This window comes from Teleopsis dalmanni, chromosome 2, assembly GCF_002237135.1.
Source record: "Teleopsis dalmanni isolate 2A chromosome 2, ASM223713v2, whole genome shotgun sequence".
NCBI lineage: Eukaryota > Metazoa > Arthropoda > Insecta > Diptera > Diopsidae > Teleopsis > Teleopsis dalmanni.
In genome coordinates, this window is record NC_051847.1 from 156,944,852 (window position 1) to 156,960,575 (window position 15,724).

The 15,724-nt window shown below is 28.9% G+C and overlaps 1 protein-coding gene across 2 annotated transcripts; it reads left to right on the plus strand.

Annotated features, from left to right (window-relative positions):
- Positions 1-13,560: 13,560 nt before the first annotated feature.
- Positions 13,561-14,744, plus strand: LOC119685980. Of its 2 annotated transcripts, none has more exons than XM_038100416.1 (2): positions 13,561-13,648; positions 14,207-14,744. In XM_038100416.1, exon 2 carries the CDS (start codon positions 14,207-14,209, stop codon positions 14,594-14,596), a length of 390 nt encoding a protein of 129 aa, XP_037956344.1. In that variant the 5' UTR covers positions 13,561-13,648; the 3' UTR covers positions 14,597-14,744. The 2 variants fall into 2 exon arrangements, with proteins under 2 accessions (XP_037956344.1, XP_037956343.1); XM_038100415.1 differs by having other exon boundaries at positions 13,564-14,155.
- The last annotated feature ends 980 nt before the right edge of the window (positions 14,745-15,724 follow it).

A 15,724-nucleotide genomic window follows, 5' to 3' on the forward strand; every position in this document is an offset into this window, starting at 1 on the left:
GGTTATCTCAACTTAAAAAAACTGAAATGAACGATTATTACAACCTTGTGTACTTACTATTGTTTTTATATTCAACTGTTATAATCCCGAGAGACATAGTTATGACTTAGAATAAGAACTCAGAAAAATAACATTTTGTATACAGCACTACATCTTCACTAAAACCATAGAAGTTGTCATTATCCATTCCATCGATAAATAAACTTAAATCTGTGTAATTGTGGTTTAATAGACATATGCTAAAAATTACTTAAACTGAGGATATCATAAATTCAGTAGTCGTTTTATACCAGTTCAACGCACAGTGCGACCTATTCTAAAAACGTCACATACGCTTTAATACAAATGGAATATCTTATGACCTCGGAGCTAGTCATTATTTCTAAAAATAAAAATTATAAAGTATATTATCTTACTGATAAGTAGTAGTAAGGTATTGTCTATATATCTGAAAGAAGACTATCTAAATTTCACTTGTAAGAGGTACTTTTTTGGAAATGTTTCGAAAATAAATAAATACGCAGTGTAGTCCCTTTTGACTTTGTTTTACATGTAATTTTAATAAATGAACGTTAAAAGAAAACACGTTAAATTGATCATTTCTTTTTCTGGATTTTTATATATACATAGACAAAAACTTATGTTCCACATATATGTAATGCAAGTTGAGCTATTAAATTAAAGTCTGTTACAGATCTTTTATATGGTTGCTGTTTGGTAAAACAAAGCTGTTGTTATCACTTCGACTTTTCTCTTATTTATTTATTTCCAATGTAAAAAGTTTTCTTTAGAAAAATTTTTTGTTTTGCAAGTCAATTTCCAGAAGCAATAAAACTTGTGCTTGCCTGCAATATTTTACAGGATTAGCTCGTACAAAGGAAAGCATTGATTTTCCTTATTTTCCTTTTTATTTATTTTGAACAAATAAAAATAATTGTGTATGCAAAAACTTATTTGGTTTTCTGAAGTGAAATTCAAAATTAATAAACATACACATGTAATTTCAAAATATCATAATTAAAAAATAATTTAATTTAAGAAAAAGCCAACAAAACAAAAATACTGCACATAAAAAACAAACAAAAGATTATTAAAAATGTAAAAATATAAAAATATATGAAAGTGAATACATTTCTCAAGTACCAAAGCACGAGGGCAGAGATGGTAACTTAATAGTGATGGAAGTACTTTTGTTGGAAATACGGTTAACTTCCTGCTTTAAAGTGTGTGGGACTTAAAGTTGTTTCTCAAAATGAAGCTTTGCTGCATCGTCGGTAAGAACTCTTCAAAGTGAATTACTCGTTAAATGTAGTTAACAAGGCATTTTAACATTACAATAGCAGCAATTGCACCACTTTAATGAAAGTTATATCCAATGGTACTATGGCCCGACAGGAAATAACATGCTGTAAAAGCAGAAAATACAAAAAAAATTTTACGCAGAAACCGAAAACAATAAAAGGGAGTAAATAATATTTTTTTTTGTAATTTTATTCACAACAATGCGATATTTTAACCATATTTTACACAACTCCGTTAAGGATAAAAGCATGTATGCTTTCCAACCGAAATTATTTTGAAGTATGCAAATGAACTCATTGAAAAGTTGATAATTTTAAAATAATTTTAATCATACAAACGAAATATTAATGTTTTAAGTTCTGCATTTCCCAAAAATGTACTTGATAGTAGAATTTTAAGAATAATCATTCAGTTTACTATCAATTACAGTAGCGTCCTTCAGTTGCAGAAGGATTAACTGCCAACCAAAAACAATATTAAAGTCTGTTTCTTGCCAAATTAAACGCTGACCTTTGGCTGATCAATTTCATTCCAATAACAAAATGTAAATCCACTTTTTCTCTGTAGAATGTTTAATATAGTAAAATATTCATTTCCATTCTATTAAATAGTCTGTTGAACTGACCTTCACAAACGTAAGACAATGTAATTGTCCTTCCTTTCAACTCACTTTTTATAAAATTTGTTTAATTTCAGTAAGTAAAATGTATTTATATTAAGGAAAGTATTGAATAACTACTATAATATAAATTAATAAACAATAAGAGTATTGTTCAAAGTGTGTAATGAAATTTATTACCAAAATAATTACTTCGTTAATTTTCGAAACTACATGTGTATGAAGGAAATAAATAAATAAAACTTAATTAAGTAACTTGTTTGAGCAGAACCCATGTTGAGTTTCATAAGTAAATTTGTGAAACCATGTAGTACAATACAAATTACTTATTGAACAACCAAAGGACATCATATTCATTTCACCAGTTCATATATTCTTCCTCTGTCATCTTTGCATTACGAGAAGGACAGATTGATTTACATTCCACTTTTTGAAATTTAATTTTTGTTTGCAAATAAGACCACTTACACATTGTACAATACAGTGAGTTGTATTCCTTGACATATGTCCTGTACACGAAACATATTTCACTGTAAAGGAGAAACATCTGAGAAGGTATGACAACATTTCCTGCTTCATATTCGAAAGACTTGTTAGTTTGATAATTATGCACACCAGTTATCATATCACCTATCTGTACAATTCTCAGATTAAGTTCTTGAAATGCACTGAGTTTCAAATATACTTACATAAACATGTTACATATATACATATTTATACTCAATCTATCAAAAATATGCAATATATTCGATACATACAGTGAATTACCAGTTATAAGACGCTCACAATAATATTTAAATTCTTAGTTTATTCTAATCAATTTTTTAGTTTTATTAATACCTTGAACTTATCATCTGAACTTAAATTTATCTTAATTTAACTATTAAGCTCAATTTTTACTTAACTAAATTATGCTACAATGTCTAATCCAGTAAACATGGCAAGTCATCTAACTTACTGTCATTCGATAAAGCTGTTGCGAGCGCATAACTATCACCACTTATTATTCAGAGAGGGATACGGCATCGTGACCTAAGAATTTATTGTGTCCCCTGACCTGTTTAACTTAACTTATTTATATATACTTCAGAAAATATGCTTATTCTATCACTAACTAAGGACATTGTGTGTAATTAAATACAAACCAATCGAAATCAAATTTTAGCAAGTAAAAGCTCTTTACTAATTTATAGTATTACTTCCTCATTGGACTTAGATTTAATATATAAATGAATTGAATAAGAATAAATAAGACTTATGAAGTCTAAGCTTAATTTAGACGACTGTCTATATGCTCAATGTAATCTTCTGGTTTTATTTTCAATTATTGGAGCTTGTTTTTTTAAGTGTTGTTTGGAAATGCAGTTCTGTAGGTTACCTAAATACAAATTAACTAAATTTCGAATAGATTAGATTGCCAATAGTGTTATAGAAAGTATTATAGGAAGGCAGAAGATAGGAAAGTATTATAGGAAAATTTTTTCGTTCTTACTGTTGTGTTATCTGACAGGCTAAAAAGAAAATACTTTTCTAAAAATCTATTTCTTCTACTAGTCAAGTGATTACCCACTTCTCAGTGGGTAATCACTGAGAAAGTATGTCATTTTCTCTTTTTAATCCAAGTACCCGAAACTTCTACAATAAGTGTTGAACGGAAGACGAAGTTTCTCTGCGTTAGTTGCCATTCATCATCAACTTGCGCCCAGTTAATAAGTTATTCGATTCATTAAAATGTTGTAAGTAGCTTTTATCTATTATCAATTCATTCCATCTATTCCAGAATGTGGTGGTAGGTGTTTCTCCTTTCCGTAGGAAAGGGTTTTGAAAAGCATCAGGGATGGCTAATATATCAGCTATTTAATCAAGTTTTCAATATTTCTATGATCGTGAGCTCACACGAGAGTGATTTAAGGGAAATGATTTTCACTTTACATTTTCTCACTAGTTTGCATTTAGTGGCAAACGATTGAAAAACTTTTACTGCGAATTACTTGTCAATAAAAATCAACCTTCCAACTACATATATTCTTGATACAATATGAAATTAACTGACGTGTTTGCCTAATCAATAAAAATTCAGCTGGATAAACTGTAACTCTATTAATCATTATGCATATTTCTAAACCTATAATACAGGCTATTTTTAATCTTTAAAACTTAGATATTTTTTACTAAAAAGTTTCTTTCCACTAACTTCTGCGGAAGTAGATGCCAAGCAGCATAGCTTTAATATTAACACTCAGATAATGATATTTCAAGATTTTCGCTGAAAAATGTCTCGCTGAAAATATCTACGATATCATTATCAAATCTAAAGAAGTCACCATTAATTTCAAAGCAAGATTCAAATATGTAGTTGCTATAGTTTTTCCATAACTAATTTTTAATTATATATCTTATTATTAGTTACTTATCTAATTTACTGGCAGAAATGCATTTCACTCGAATGCTGGTTTGGATGCTGGGAACTGTACTTTCAAATCCGTTAGGGATTTCATCCATCTTGGTACCACCGTAACTAACATCGATACATATTAGACGAAAAATTACAATTATTAATTTTATGCTAGTATTGGCTTTGTAAGCAGCTGGATGGAGAAATCTCTCTCAACCAACCAAACTTACACTCTATAAATTACTTTCCTGACCTGTGCCCCAGTATGGTGCAGAAATGCGAGCGATATCACAAAATGATACAGCAGTATTGGGAGTTTTCGAAAAATGTGTATTTGGTTTTCAACGTTTATCACATCCACACGAAGTATGAGCTATTCGGGCTTTATATATTAACACATTGACATTATTTAACAAATCAACATCCAGTGGCTTTACTGGTTTGGTTATGTCGTGAGAGCGAATGAAACGGCATTTAAAATACGAAGACTTATAAGAAAAACGTGTCTCCATGATGTGAGAAAGCACTAACTGGGGTTGTTGATTAAGACAATAGAATGCGCTTACACAGAGAAAGCACCTAGAAACAAGGTGCCAATAATGATACATTAGCATTTATCTAATTGTGTTAAAAATTATGTTAAGTAAATACTTGAAATTTTGAATGTTTATTAATAAGCATTTGTATTATGTTTAAAAGTATAATACATTTGTAAAATATAACATTTAACAAAAACCTCAAATGAAATGTATTGATATATTGATGCATAAATAAATAATATAAATTGACCTTAATGTCTTCAAAGTTCAATCTCATCTTTTACATATTCATTATACAATTACTTCGCTGCGCCTTAATCTTTGGATGACTTTTAATGAGTAATTGTGATTTTCACATGAATTTACTTTTCTATCCCTTAATTAATTTATTAAAAAATAATAATTGGCATAAATTGTAAAGTTTGCGATTTTTGGCATTTAGACACGTTTTGTAAAATCTTGTAGAGTCACTACTCCTTCCTCATTTTCCCATTCATACGTTTTTCAGCTAGTTGAAGTCGAAGTGTTTTTCAAAGATTCTGATTATTACTTACAACGTTTAGTCATCAACTCTCTGACTTCTATTTTAATTGCAATTTTTAAGTATACTTAAGTTTCCCTAACTGCTTATCTACCTAAAACTTTGGCGATGAATATACGATTTCAGATAGTTGAGATGGTTAAGTGAATTGCTTCTCATTAGTTTTCAGCTGCTAACGAATGAGTAATTTCGTATTTTTGTGCAATATTTTCAAAATAATGTTGCGAAACACCTACAAAACTTTTTTTGGTTAAATCCTTTTATTTTCGTCCTTTGGAATAACTTTTATTCTATGTTCTTTTTACCATCTCAATTTAAATATAATTCCTTTTTTTGTCGTCTTCTACTTTTGTTTGACATGAATGACTTCACAAGTCAACTGAGCGTTATCGAATTAATCTCAGACAAAACTACTTTTTGTCATTCGGTTTATGTTTAAGTGAAAGTCAACTGCAGAATTGCTGAAATATTACTGCAGCACTGTGTTTACCATTCCAAAGCAGGACCTCATAATTTATTATGTTTTCACCACAAGTGCTTATCCAGGCTATCATTATCCACAACATGGAATATATAAAAATATGTGCTTTCACATTCCATCTGCGACAATATCCTTTTTCCTTATTCCGTTTATGTTTGTCAAGTAAGCAAGTTCAAGGATATTAGCATTTAGGGATTATATTTTCCTTTTATTAGACGCCACATTTTATAGCATCGTCTGGGACTGTATTATTGTAGACATTTGTCAAATCTTTTTGTATTTAATCGGAAATAGTTAACATGCAGTAAGGAAACTACATTTTCCACTCATCCTCTGCGTTTCGTTTTGCCTTTGTTTTTCTGTCATGTGAAGTCAAAGTGAATTTCTTTGAAAATTTGCGTAAAATTTGCTGATGGTTATCGAAATAGTTGTGTTTTTTGTTTAAGAAAATCTGAATATAATTCATAAAAACCTTATCGTTCATCGTTATCGAATATAAATGCTTGCATTAACACTTTTCTTTGATGCTTAAATTAAACTTACTTGTTACTTAGAAACTTGATGAAAACAATTTATTTTCAGGTTGCCAAAAGTTTTTTATCTAACAATCTTTTTTAACTTAATTTAAATGAATTTATATATATTTGAAATTATTTATAGTTTTAATTTTATAATAAACTTTTTGATCTTTAGTATATTTAAAAATGAAATAATTTAAAATCTATTGAGTTTATCATTAAAAAAAAATTATTTTTAATTTCATTAAAAATTGTTGAGATTCATATAAATTTAATTTTAGTTGAAACGCTATTGAACAGAATAGTATTAAATTTTAACAATTAAAAATAAAAATATAATAATTAACTCAATTATTCTACAGCTGGTTATGACTTATAAGCACAGCAAGTAAAATTGCTAATAAAAACTTTTACAGCAAAAGTAAAAATCAAGTACGGCTTTGAATCATTTGGTTAAGGTGCGCCGATTCTGAGCTTCATATTTGGCAGGACTCGAGCTCACTTCCTGGTACTTGCAGTCTCAAAAATAATTGTTTACGAATAATTAAATACAAGAACTATTTCCAAGACCACTGATGATGGATATTTGGCAATACTCGAAACAGCCAAAAATTCAATTAATTAAAATAATATAAAAAATAAATTTTTGTTGTTGTAGTTCACTACTGTTCGAAAAAACCTCGTTAAAACGCTTGGAAAAATTTCTTGCAGAAACGAAAACTTTATGATGGATAGATATTAATCATTTGACCATTATCTTTAACATACTTCATTAAGGATGTGGTTAGCATTTAGAACTTCCTCATACACATACACATATTCTTCAAACCTATAGCATGCATTTCCTCATCATTTAAAAAAACTTAAAACTTTTTTTTGGTGATTTAAATAAAAATACTGAAAAGGAAAAAGAAATAAATATTTGCATCAAATGCAAACTTCAATCTGAAATTCCACAAAGTTTGGAAAAAGGATGCTTATTTTCTTATCTTTATTCGTAGTTATTTTGCTTTGTCTGTCTTCCATTGACAGCCTTTCTTTAATGGCATTTATTTACAAAGAAACGGAAGTGGCTGCCATTATAACTGCTCCTCGCAGTTAGTGAAATAAAATTGGATTTTGAAATGAAACAGTTTTCGGTAATTTGTAATTTATTTCATCCGGCAGTTGTAGGCGAACACTTGGCGCTATATTGAAATTGCACGACGGCTTCAAGGAAAATTTTCTTCTTTATTTTCAAAGTTAAAGGCTTTGGAGCTTTGAAATGCAATCACTGTGATATACATTAAAATTTTTCTTTTTCAGTATAACTTATTGTTTTTTTTATCAAAAGTATTAACATTTAATGCAAATAAAACTGCAAGTTTAAAAAAATTACTTTTTCTTTTTAAACTATTTTTCACTTTTGTAAAGTGAATCTTTTCATTATTCTCAATGGTAAAGTTTAGTGTAGATTTTTAGATGTTTTTTATTTTTTGTGAAAATTTCATTGAATAAAATTGATGCAAAAAATAAAGATATCAATACATCATTGGGTTGACCAACTTTGAGATAAAATATATAAATTTATCATGCTTATCACAAGCACAAGCACGTACTTTGTTTATGGGATGTGAGATTCGCTACACCTAAAAATATATATTCTAAATTTTTTTGAAGTTAGTGTTTTAAGAGAAGGGAATCCATAATAATTTAGACGAACTATGTATATTTGTCTAAATGCAGTCGATCAACTTCCCGTTTAGAATTACAATATTTATTTTAGAATTTGTGTTACTTCACATTACTTTATTACTACCTAGAATATATAATAGAATTTATTTATTATTAATAATGTATGTATTATTTTATATTGATGTACACATTAACAGAAAAGACTTTCAAAACACATCACCTGGAAATTATAATTGAATTTGAGGATTTACGTCCTTGCTTTAGTAATCAACAGAGTTTTAGATAAGTTTGACTAAATGCACCAGGAACAAATAAACATTCTACGAGGATGGATCCAATCCATTAATAATCATACAATTCCATATTCACATCAATCAAAATGCTGCCGGCTTGAATATCAAATTATTTTTATATAGTGTCACTCTTCAATTGAAATATATTTTAAACTGTATATACATTATAAATATATATATAAAGGAATCGATAAATGCATTAACTTACATGAGAATCTTTGAAGTAATTTGTTATTATGTTATAATGTGTACTCAGATTTTTTTGATTAAACATGATTTTTCTCAAAGCAAATCTTCAGTTCTAATTACACCAACATAACAGGCTATTTGAATTACCTATTGCTACATTAAATTATATTTTTTCTAATTAACTCCATTGACAAATTAACTTAATAAAACGCTCATTTAATGCAAAATGTGTCGCAGACAAAATCAATATAAAATCTATAAAAAATTTGTATAAAAATATCCAAATGAGGTTTGAAAATTGTAAATCACATGTTTTTTATTTACATTTACTGCGTTCAATGCGCAACCAGGGTTGCCAAATCGAATAAAATGATATCTTAATATAAAATAATACGACGTCATTGTTATAAGGCATACCTACGATTTGAGCCAAAATTATAAAATTTGGGTATCTAAATAGAAACCCATAGAATGGTTGAAATAGAAAATTATATATAATATTATAATATAGACACTGATGCATAAAATTTCCATATAATTTCATATAAAAGTTTCATTTTAGGAGTTGATCAAATTTCAAAAGCATACAAAAGTCTGTGTACTCATTTATTTCGATATTAAAACATTTGAATTCAGACGACAGTTTTGATTGAAATTTTAGCAGGCAAAAATTTTAAACTAACATCTGATATCAAAAGAACATCGATTCACACGCCGTTCATTCCAATTTAAATGTCAAATTTATCAAACATTCACAATTTTAACTACTTTCACAAAATATTTAGTTCGCATATATGATAGTTCTGTTCCATGAGCTACTCGTAGTAAAACTCAAATAAAACACAAATAAACTACATACTGAGACCGTAACACAAATAAATTTACGCTCTTTACACGTATACACGTGTAAAATCTGTTGAGACCACCAGTGCCGTGCAAATAAGCAATACAAAAATTTAAATTCAAACCAAAACAGCTGATTCACACATCAACATAAATTTTTTTTCAAATAAAAGGTACGAGTAAAGTCTGTGTAACATTTTCAAATTTCGACAGGGATGTTACGCTCTCTCAGCTGCTCTCATTTATTCGAAAATTTTCTGGTGGAACTTTAAACTCAAGGTTACTTTACTTAAGTTTTACTTGAAATGTACTGGAACATACCATAAATTTGGTGTTTATGTTTTTCCCAAATTTTACTTCTGCACAAATAATGAATTGCTTATTTTCAATGAGTCAGCTGATTTTTTACTGCACAACCAGTTCAGTCTTCGTTTTGATAAAATGTAAACAAATGTACGTTCAATGACTGCCAAAACAAAACGAAATAAAAATGTGCTTAACAGTTGGTAATTAAACAGGGTTGTGTTTATAAATTCAGAAGTTTACCAACTAGTCTGAGTTGTGTCAATAAAATTATATTTGGAATCTTTTTAAAACACGATTAATATATAAATTTTAGTTTAAACATCTCTTTTTAAAATAACTTATTTAAAGCTTTGAGGAAATGTATTTGTTTAGGTTTATTATTTATGTTTATATATATTTAATATTATTTAATAATTATTTTATTTACTTACGTGTGCTTAAGTTTATGGGCCAACACTGCGACCAGTAATTGACCAACGAAAAGTGCAATTCTGCATTATCGGCTTTTCTTGTTGGTCAGTGGTCAGTGCACTGAAGAAAGTGTGTCATATTTTGACTTATAATTATGTCAGCACAGAGTAGGCAGATTTGTTGTTTTCTGAATTACGTGTTAAAGTTTATTGTTAATTATTGCATAATTAAATGTCTTTTATATGGAATAATTTTAAACAAATAGAGTAAATAATTTTAATAAAGTTCAGAAAGAAATGCAGTAGGAATCAATCGTAGATATTATTTCTCATATCGATTAGTTTGGATTCCAATTGCTCAAATTAATCAACACACAAAATACAAGTAGTTTGGGTTACAGTGCTTAAGCTACTTCACATACAAAATAGGCTACCGAGCTAATACAGATTAAGGATCTGGGTTATCACCAAGTAGCGTACAGTGTTTATTTTTTTTCACAGTGAAAATAACATTAGCGATCACAATAACTGCATTTTTCCTATTAATTAATTTTTAAGAAAATTTAAATTCAAAAGTATTTAAAATAAAATACTTTAATAAACAATTTTTCACTGCAATTTTAATAAATCGAATTTTATTGAATATCTACAATAGAATTGTCATAAAGCTTTTCTATTCGAAGCTTGTAGGTTAAAAAAATAATATTAAAACTTTGGTAGGAAATATTTATTTTAAATTTCAGTTTTATTTATTATTCGGAACGCTACATCATTCAACCCACTTTCGTCTGTCCTTGAGCCTACATTCCAACGAACAGTCCATAAATGTATAGCAAACCGCAATCCCTTTAAATTTAGCAAAGTTCGAATGTTAAGGGAAGTAGAAAAATTTAAATTTCTGTAATAAAAATAAATCGAGTAAAACATTAAACACAATATAATATTTTGTTATTTTCTCGCAAAACTGCAATGGAAAATATCAATTTTATTTTATTGAATTTATTTTGTACTATTGTATCTGTGCCAGTTTCGCATCCACGTTCTATGCAATTTCACCAATGTCAACAAAACTAGTGCCGATGTTCAGCATTGTGCTTACAACATTTCATGCACTTGAACTCGCTTTAGGTGCTTGTCGAATGGTGAATATATCTGCATATCTGCATACCACCACGATTAGAAAAAAAACAAAATCCAACTCTATAACAATTTTAGTATTGGCGTGTAGTGCCCAATTACCGAAAACTATTTCATGTTTTTCGGAATTCAATTGCCTTTGTCTCGTCAATCCAATTAAAACATATTATTTTTTAATTACTCCTGTAAAATTGTGCTCGATTGAAAATGTTGTCACTGACATCCAATAAAAGTACGGTTGGTACACATTATATTCCATAAAACGACATGACAATATTTAATTTGCATAAATCTAAACAGATTTTAGTGTGAAATCCGTTAATCTGATTGCTTAAAAAATATTTAAATTATGTTGAGATTAAACATTTTTACTCATTTTTAATAATTGTTAATAATCTAATAATTGCCGACTATATACCAATGTATAATAAGATTTTTGAAAAATAAAATAAATATTTAAATTTTGTTGAAATATTAAAACATATATCTACCGATATATACTTGGCGTTACTTAACGATTCAAAGCCCTTTTGATATATCTGTTATAGCTTGAATATTTATTTAGTTTGCTTGGAAACAATCTGAAGGAATTTGTGACTGTTGAGCATTGATAATGATCTGGAAATATGACATGATAAGTAAGTGTTATTTTTCTCTACGGTATTTGAATTGGCTGCTTTACAGACCATCGTGCTGATTGATACTTCAGGTTTACGCAGATAGAATATAAGCATTTGTTTATTTACACAATAAAGAATTCCACTGCAATCGGTTGGGAGACTCATAAAACGAAAACAGGTTTTATTTCGCGCTTGTTCCTTACCCAAGGAGAAAACATGTCCAAAAACAGGGGTTCGATGATTAATGCTAAAATACAAATAAAGGGTAAAGCATGACCTGCTTTCGGAGTTCTAAAGGAAAATGTTATCACTGTTTGTTTATTTCATCGATAATTTTTCTTATACAGCTGCTTACTTAGTAAGTTACTTAAGTAACTTTAAGATTTTGTCGTTTCCAGTTTTAAGAGAACTTCTGTTTAGGAAAATTTTACTTACCAATATATAACACAAAAATATGTAATGAATATGTTATATATATATTAAATATGTAATTAATGAAAATACAGATTTTATTAAATACTCACCTTCTCAGTACATTTGTTTCTAGCTCAGCTGTTGTTTGTTTACATTTCATATATAAAACATATGACAAATGTGTCAAATTTAGGTTATTTCCCTTGTGGGAAATTTATTTTTAAATGTTGCATTCGAGATCGTTCACCTTAAACAGTTGGTTTGTTTATAATGAGCTCATATATATGAAATCTTTAGTAATTTATCCTCATAATCGGCATTAATGAGCTAAACTGCCTAAATAAAATAGTAGAAACATTAGACTATTGGTCTGTTCCACGAGATACTAGTAGTAACTTTGAGTAATACTGTGTGAACGCAAGTGTGTTCCACCAGCAAATTTTCGAGTAAATGAGAGCAACTGAGAGAGCGTAACATCCCTGTCAAAATTTGAAAATGTTACACAGACTTTACTCGTACATTTTATTTCAAGTAAAATTTGTGTTGTTGTGTGAATCAGCTGTTTTGGTTTGAATTCAAATTTTTGTATTGTTTATTTGCACGGCACTGGTGTTCTCACCAGACTTTACGCAAAGCTGTTCCATGAAAATCTGTGTACAGAACGTAATTTACACTCTCCGTCTGTACTTTACTTGTGTTTTACTAGAGTTTTACTAAGAGTAGCTAGTGGAACAGACTTTAAATATAATACACATACAATAATATAAAAGATATGGTAACACTACTTTTTTCTAAGTGTGTGGTGGCGTTATTTTGGATTCACACGAGAGTTTAGTTTGTAATTTTAACTGTCAAAAATTTTCATTTTGCATTGAAACCAACGACAATTGAAACTTATAGTTGAACTTAAAAAAAAAAAACAAGTGCGTTTTATATATAAAAAATGTTTAGTTGTAGTATTTATTTTATTAATTGCAATATAATATTTATGGTAATATAATACTTAACTCATTTTCGTGTTTATCTCGATAAGCACTAAGGGCTTAGTAACATTTGCTCTACAAAATTCGTACAAAATCCACGCAAAAATGTGCGAGATAAGCGCTTATATATTTTTTAAGTCCTTTGGCTTAGTCAATGCTGCCTCTCAATATTCCAACGTGGTAATTATGGAAACAAAATAAATTTCAACCAAAACCATATGATAAATAAAATCGATTTACTTTAATAAATTCAAAATAGAAATACAGAATTTTTAAAAATTTAATAAATTCATTACGAAAAAACTCTACACAATGAGAAAATAAGCTTTAAAAATAGAAAAATAAATATTTACACGTTTTGTCAAACAGAAATTGTTGATCCATGTAAGAAAAACATAGATCAACAACTACACGTTTGCAATATTATGCAAACCGCTTCTATATAGTTTACTAAGCGACCCATTGCACGGACTTATTGAAGTAAACTTATTGACTTATTGAAGTAAGTCCGTGCAATGTTCACATCATTGGCTAAAGACCATTATCCATTACTGAACGATTAACAGAATATAACTTCATATAATTTCAATCACTGTATTTTATTTCTGTATTGAGTTCAAAAAATAAAAAATATTTTCACGAAAATGAATATTGCAAATAGCACATTTACGCTGTCTCATTTAGACGATTTTGCTCATTACTCATTGCAAATTTTCTTCTGGCAATGTTAATAGAAATAAACTCTTGATTTCCCTGCATAAATATTTCCTGCTTGGCAATACCTTTGTAGTTCTTTGTTTTTCTTTCCACTTACGGCGGTGTTCTAGATGTTCGTTCTAATAAGCATTTTGTATTAAATTCTTATTTGTTTTAAATTTTAATATCTTCGAGGTACGATATTTACAACCTTTTTGTCACATTCTTATATTAATTATATTTCAGATGCCCCCTGTTCGAAAAAATCAAAGTCTGGATTTACATATGTCAAAATCTGGTCGTAAAGAACCTTTCCATGGAATTGTGGAAGAAACAAATCTCATGGCAAATGCTAAGTCCACATCTCAAAATGAGCCACCAAATCACACCGACCTGACTAGCGACTCTAATTGTGGTGCTACGCAAGTACAGCATGATCAGCCACAAACGGATGAAAACGAGGCATTTACGGCGTTTCTAAAGGCTGAACAAAAGAAATTTGCAAAGATTCAGCGTGACATTTGGAATATCAGAAAAAAAAGAATAGCATTGCAACCGAAGGGAGATTATTTAGTATCGGAAATTAAGAACAAATTGCAACAAATGAAGGAATTGATGAATGAATTAAGTGAATAATTTTTGCTAATTAATAAATGACATTTTGTACGCTCCTCAAGTGAGTCAAAATCAAAATTAAACATAAAGTAGTGAATAAAAGATTTTCATTCTTACACTATTCAAATACTCAATGCATTAAATCTTAAATAAATTGCTATATGACTTATGTTTCTTTTCTCATTTGTTTTCAATATTATATAAGTTATATTATATATATAAATATATATATATTATTAAATATCCTAATTTATATAATATATATATATTATATATCATCTTTTTCGAATAATTTTGTTTTGTATTGGTTTGGTGCCATTTGACTCTGATGGAGGGCAGCCTAATTAGCTACTAATTAACTCCTTGCTATCCAATTGTTCGGTTGATGATTACGAAAACTTACTTGTACGATAAGGTCTGATCTATACAGTTGGGGTCATTATATACGACTGTAAGAATATGACAAGTTAAAGATTCTACAGATAACTTATTTAACAATTTCAATATAAATTCGATGTATAATATTGACAAGCTCGATGAAAACAATTACGACTCATGGAGTATCCAGATGGGGAGTGCTCTGGTGTGTCGTAAGTGAAAATATGTCTGAAGTGACCAAGAATGGAAAAGATCTGGATATATGTGAAAAATGGAAACTGTAGGATGAAAAGGCGTTGACGGCAATAACGTTGTCAATAAAAACTGTTGAAATTGGACATATAAAGAAATGTAATACCGCAAAATTCGCTTGGACTGCCTTAAGAGAAATTCATCAGCCCACTAGACTGATAAGGAAGGGATCTTTATTTAAGAATAAGCTATATATGCGCATGAGTGAGGGTGATTTCATGCAGCAGTATATTGCAAATTTTGAAAAGGTCATTGAACAACTTTCGGAAATTGGCCTTGGATTGCAAGAAGAGTTGTTTGTTATAATGATTCTAGCAAGTTTGCCAAAAAGTTACGAAAACTTTACTGTTGCCTTAGAAACACGAGATCTGCTACCAAAGCTTAGTGCTTTAAAAACGAAATTATTTGAAAAAAGTGAACGGCGAAAGTATAACGAAATAGTTGAATCAGACGGTACTGTACAACCATTAGTTGCTACATCTGGCCATAAATATTACAAGAAATATTACAACGACGATC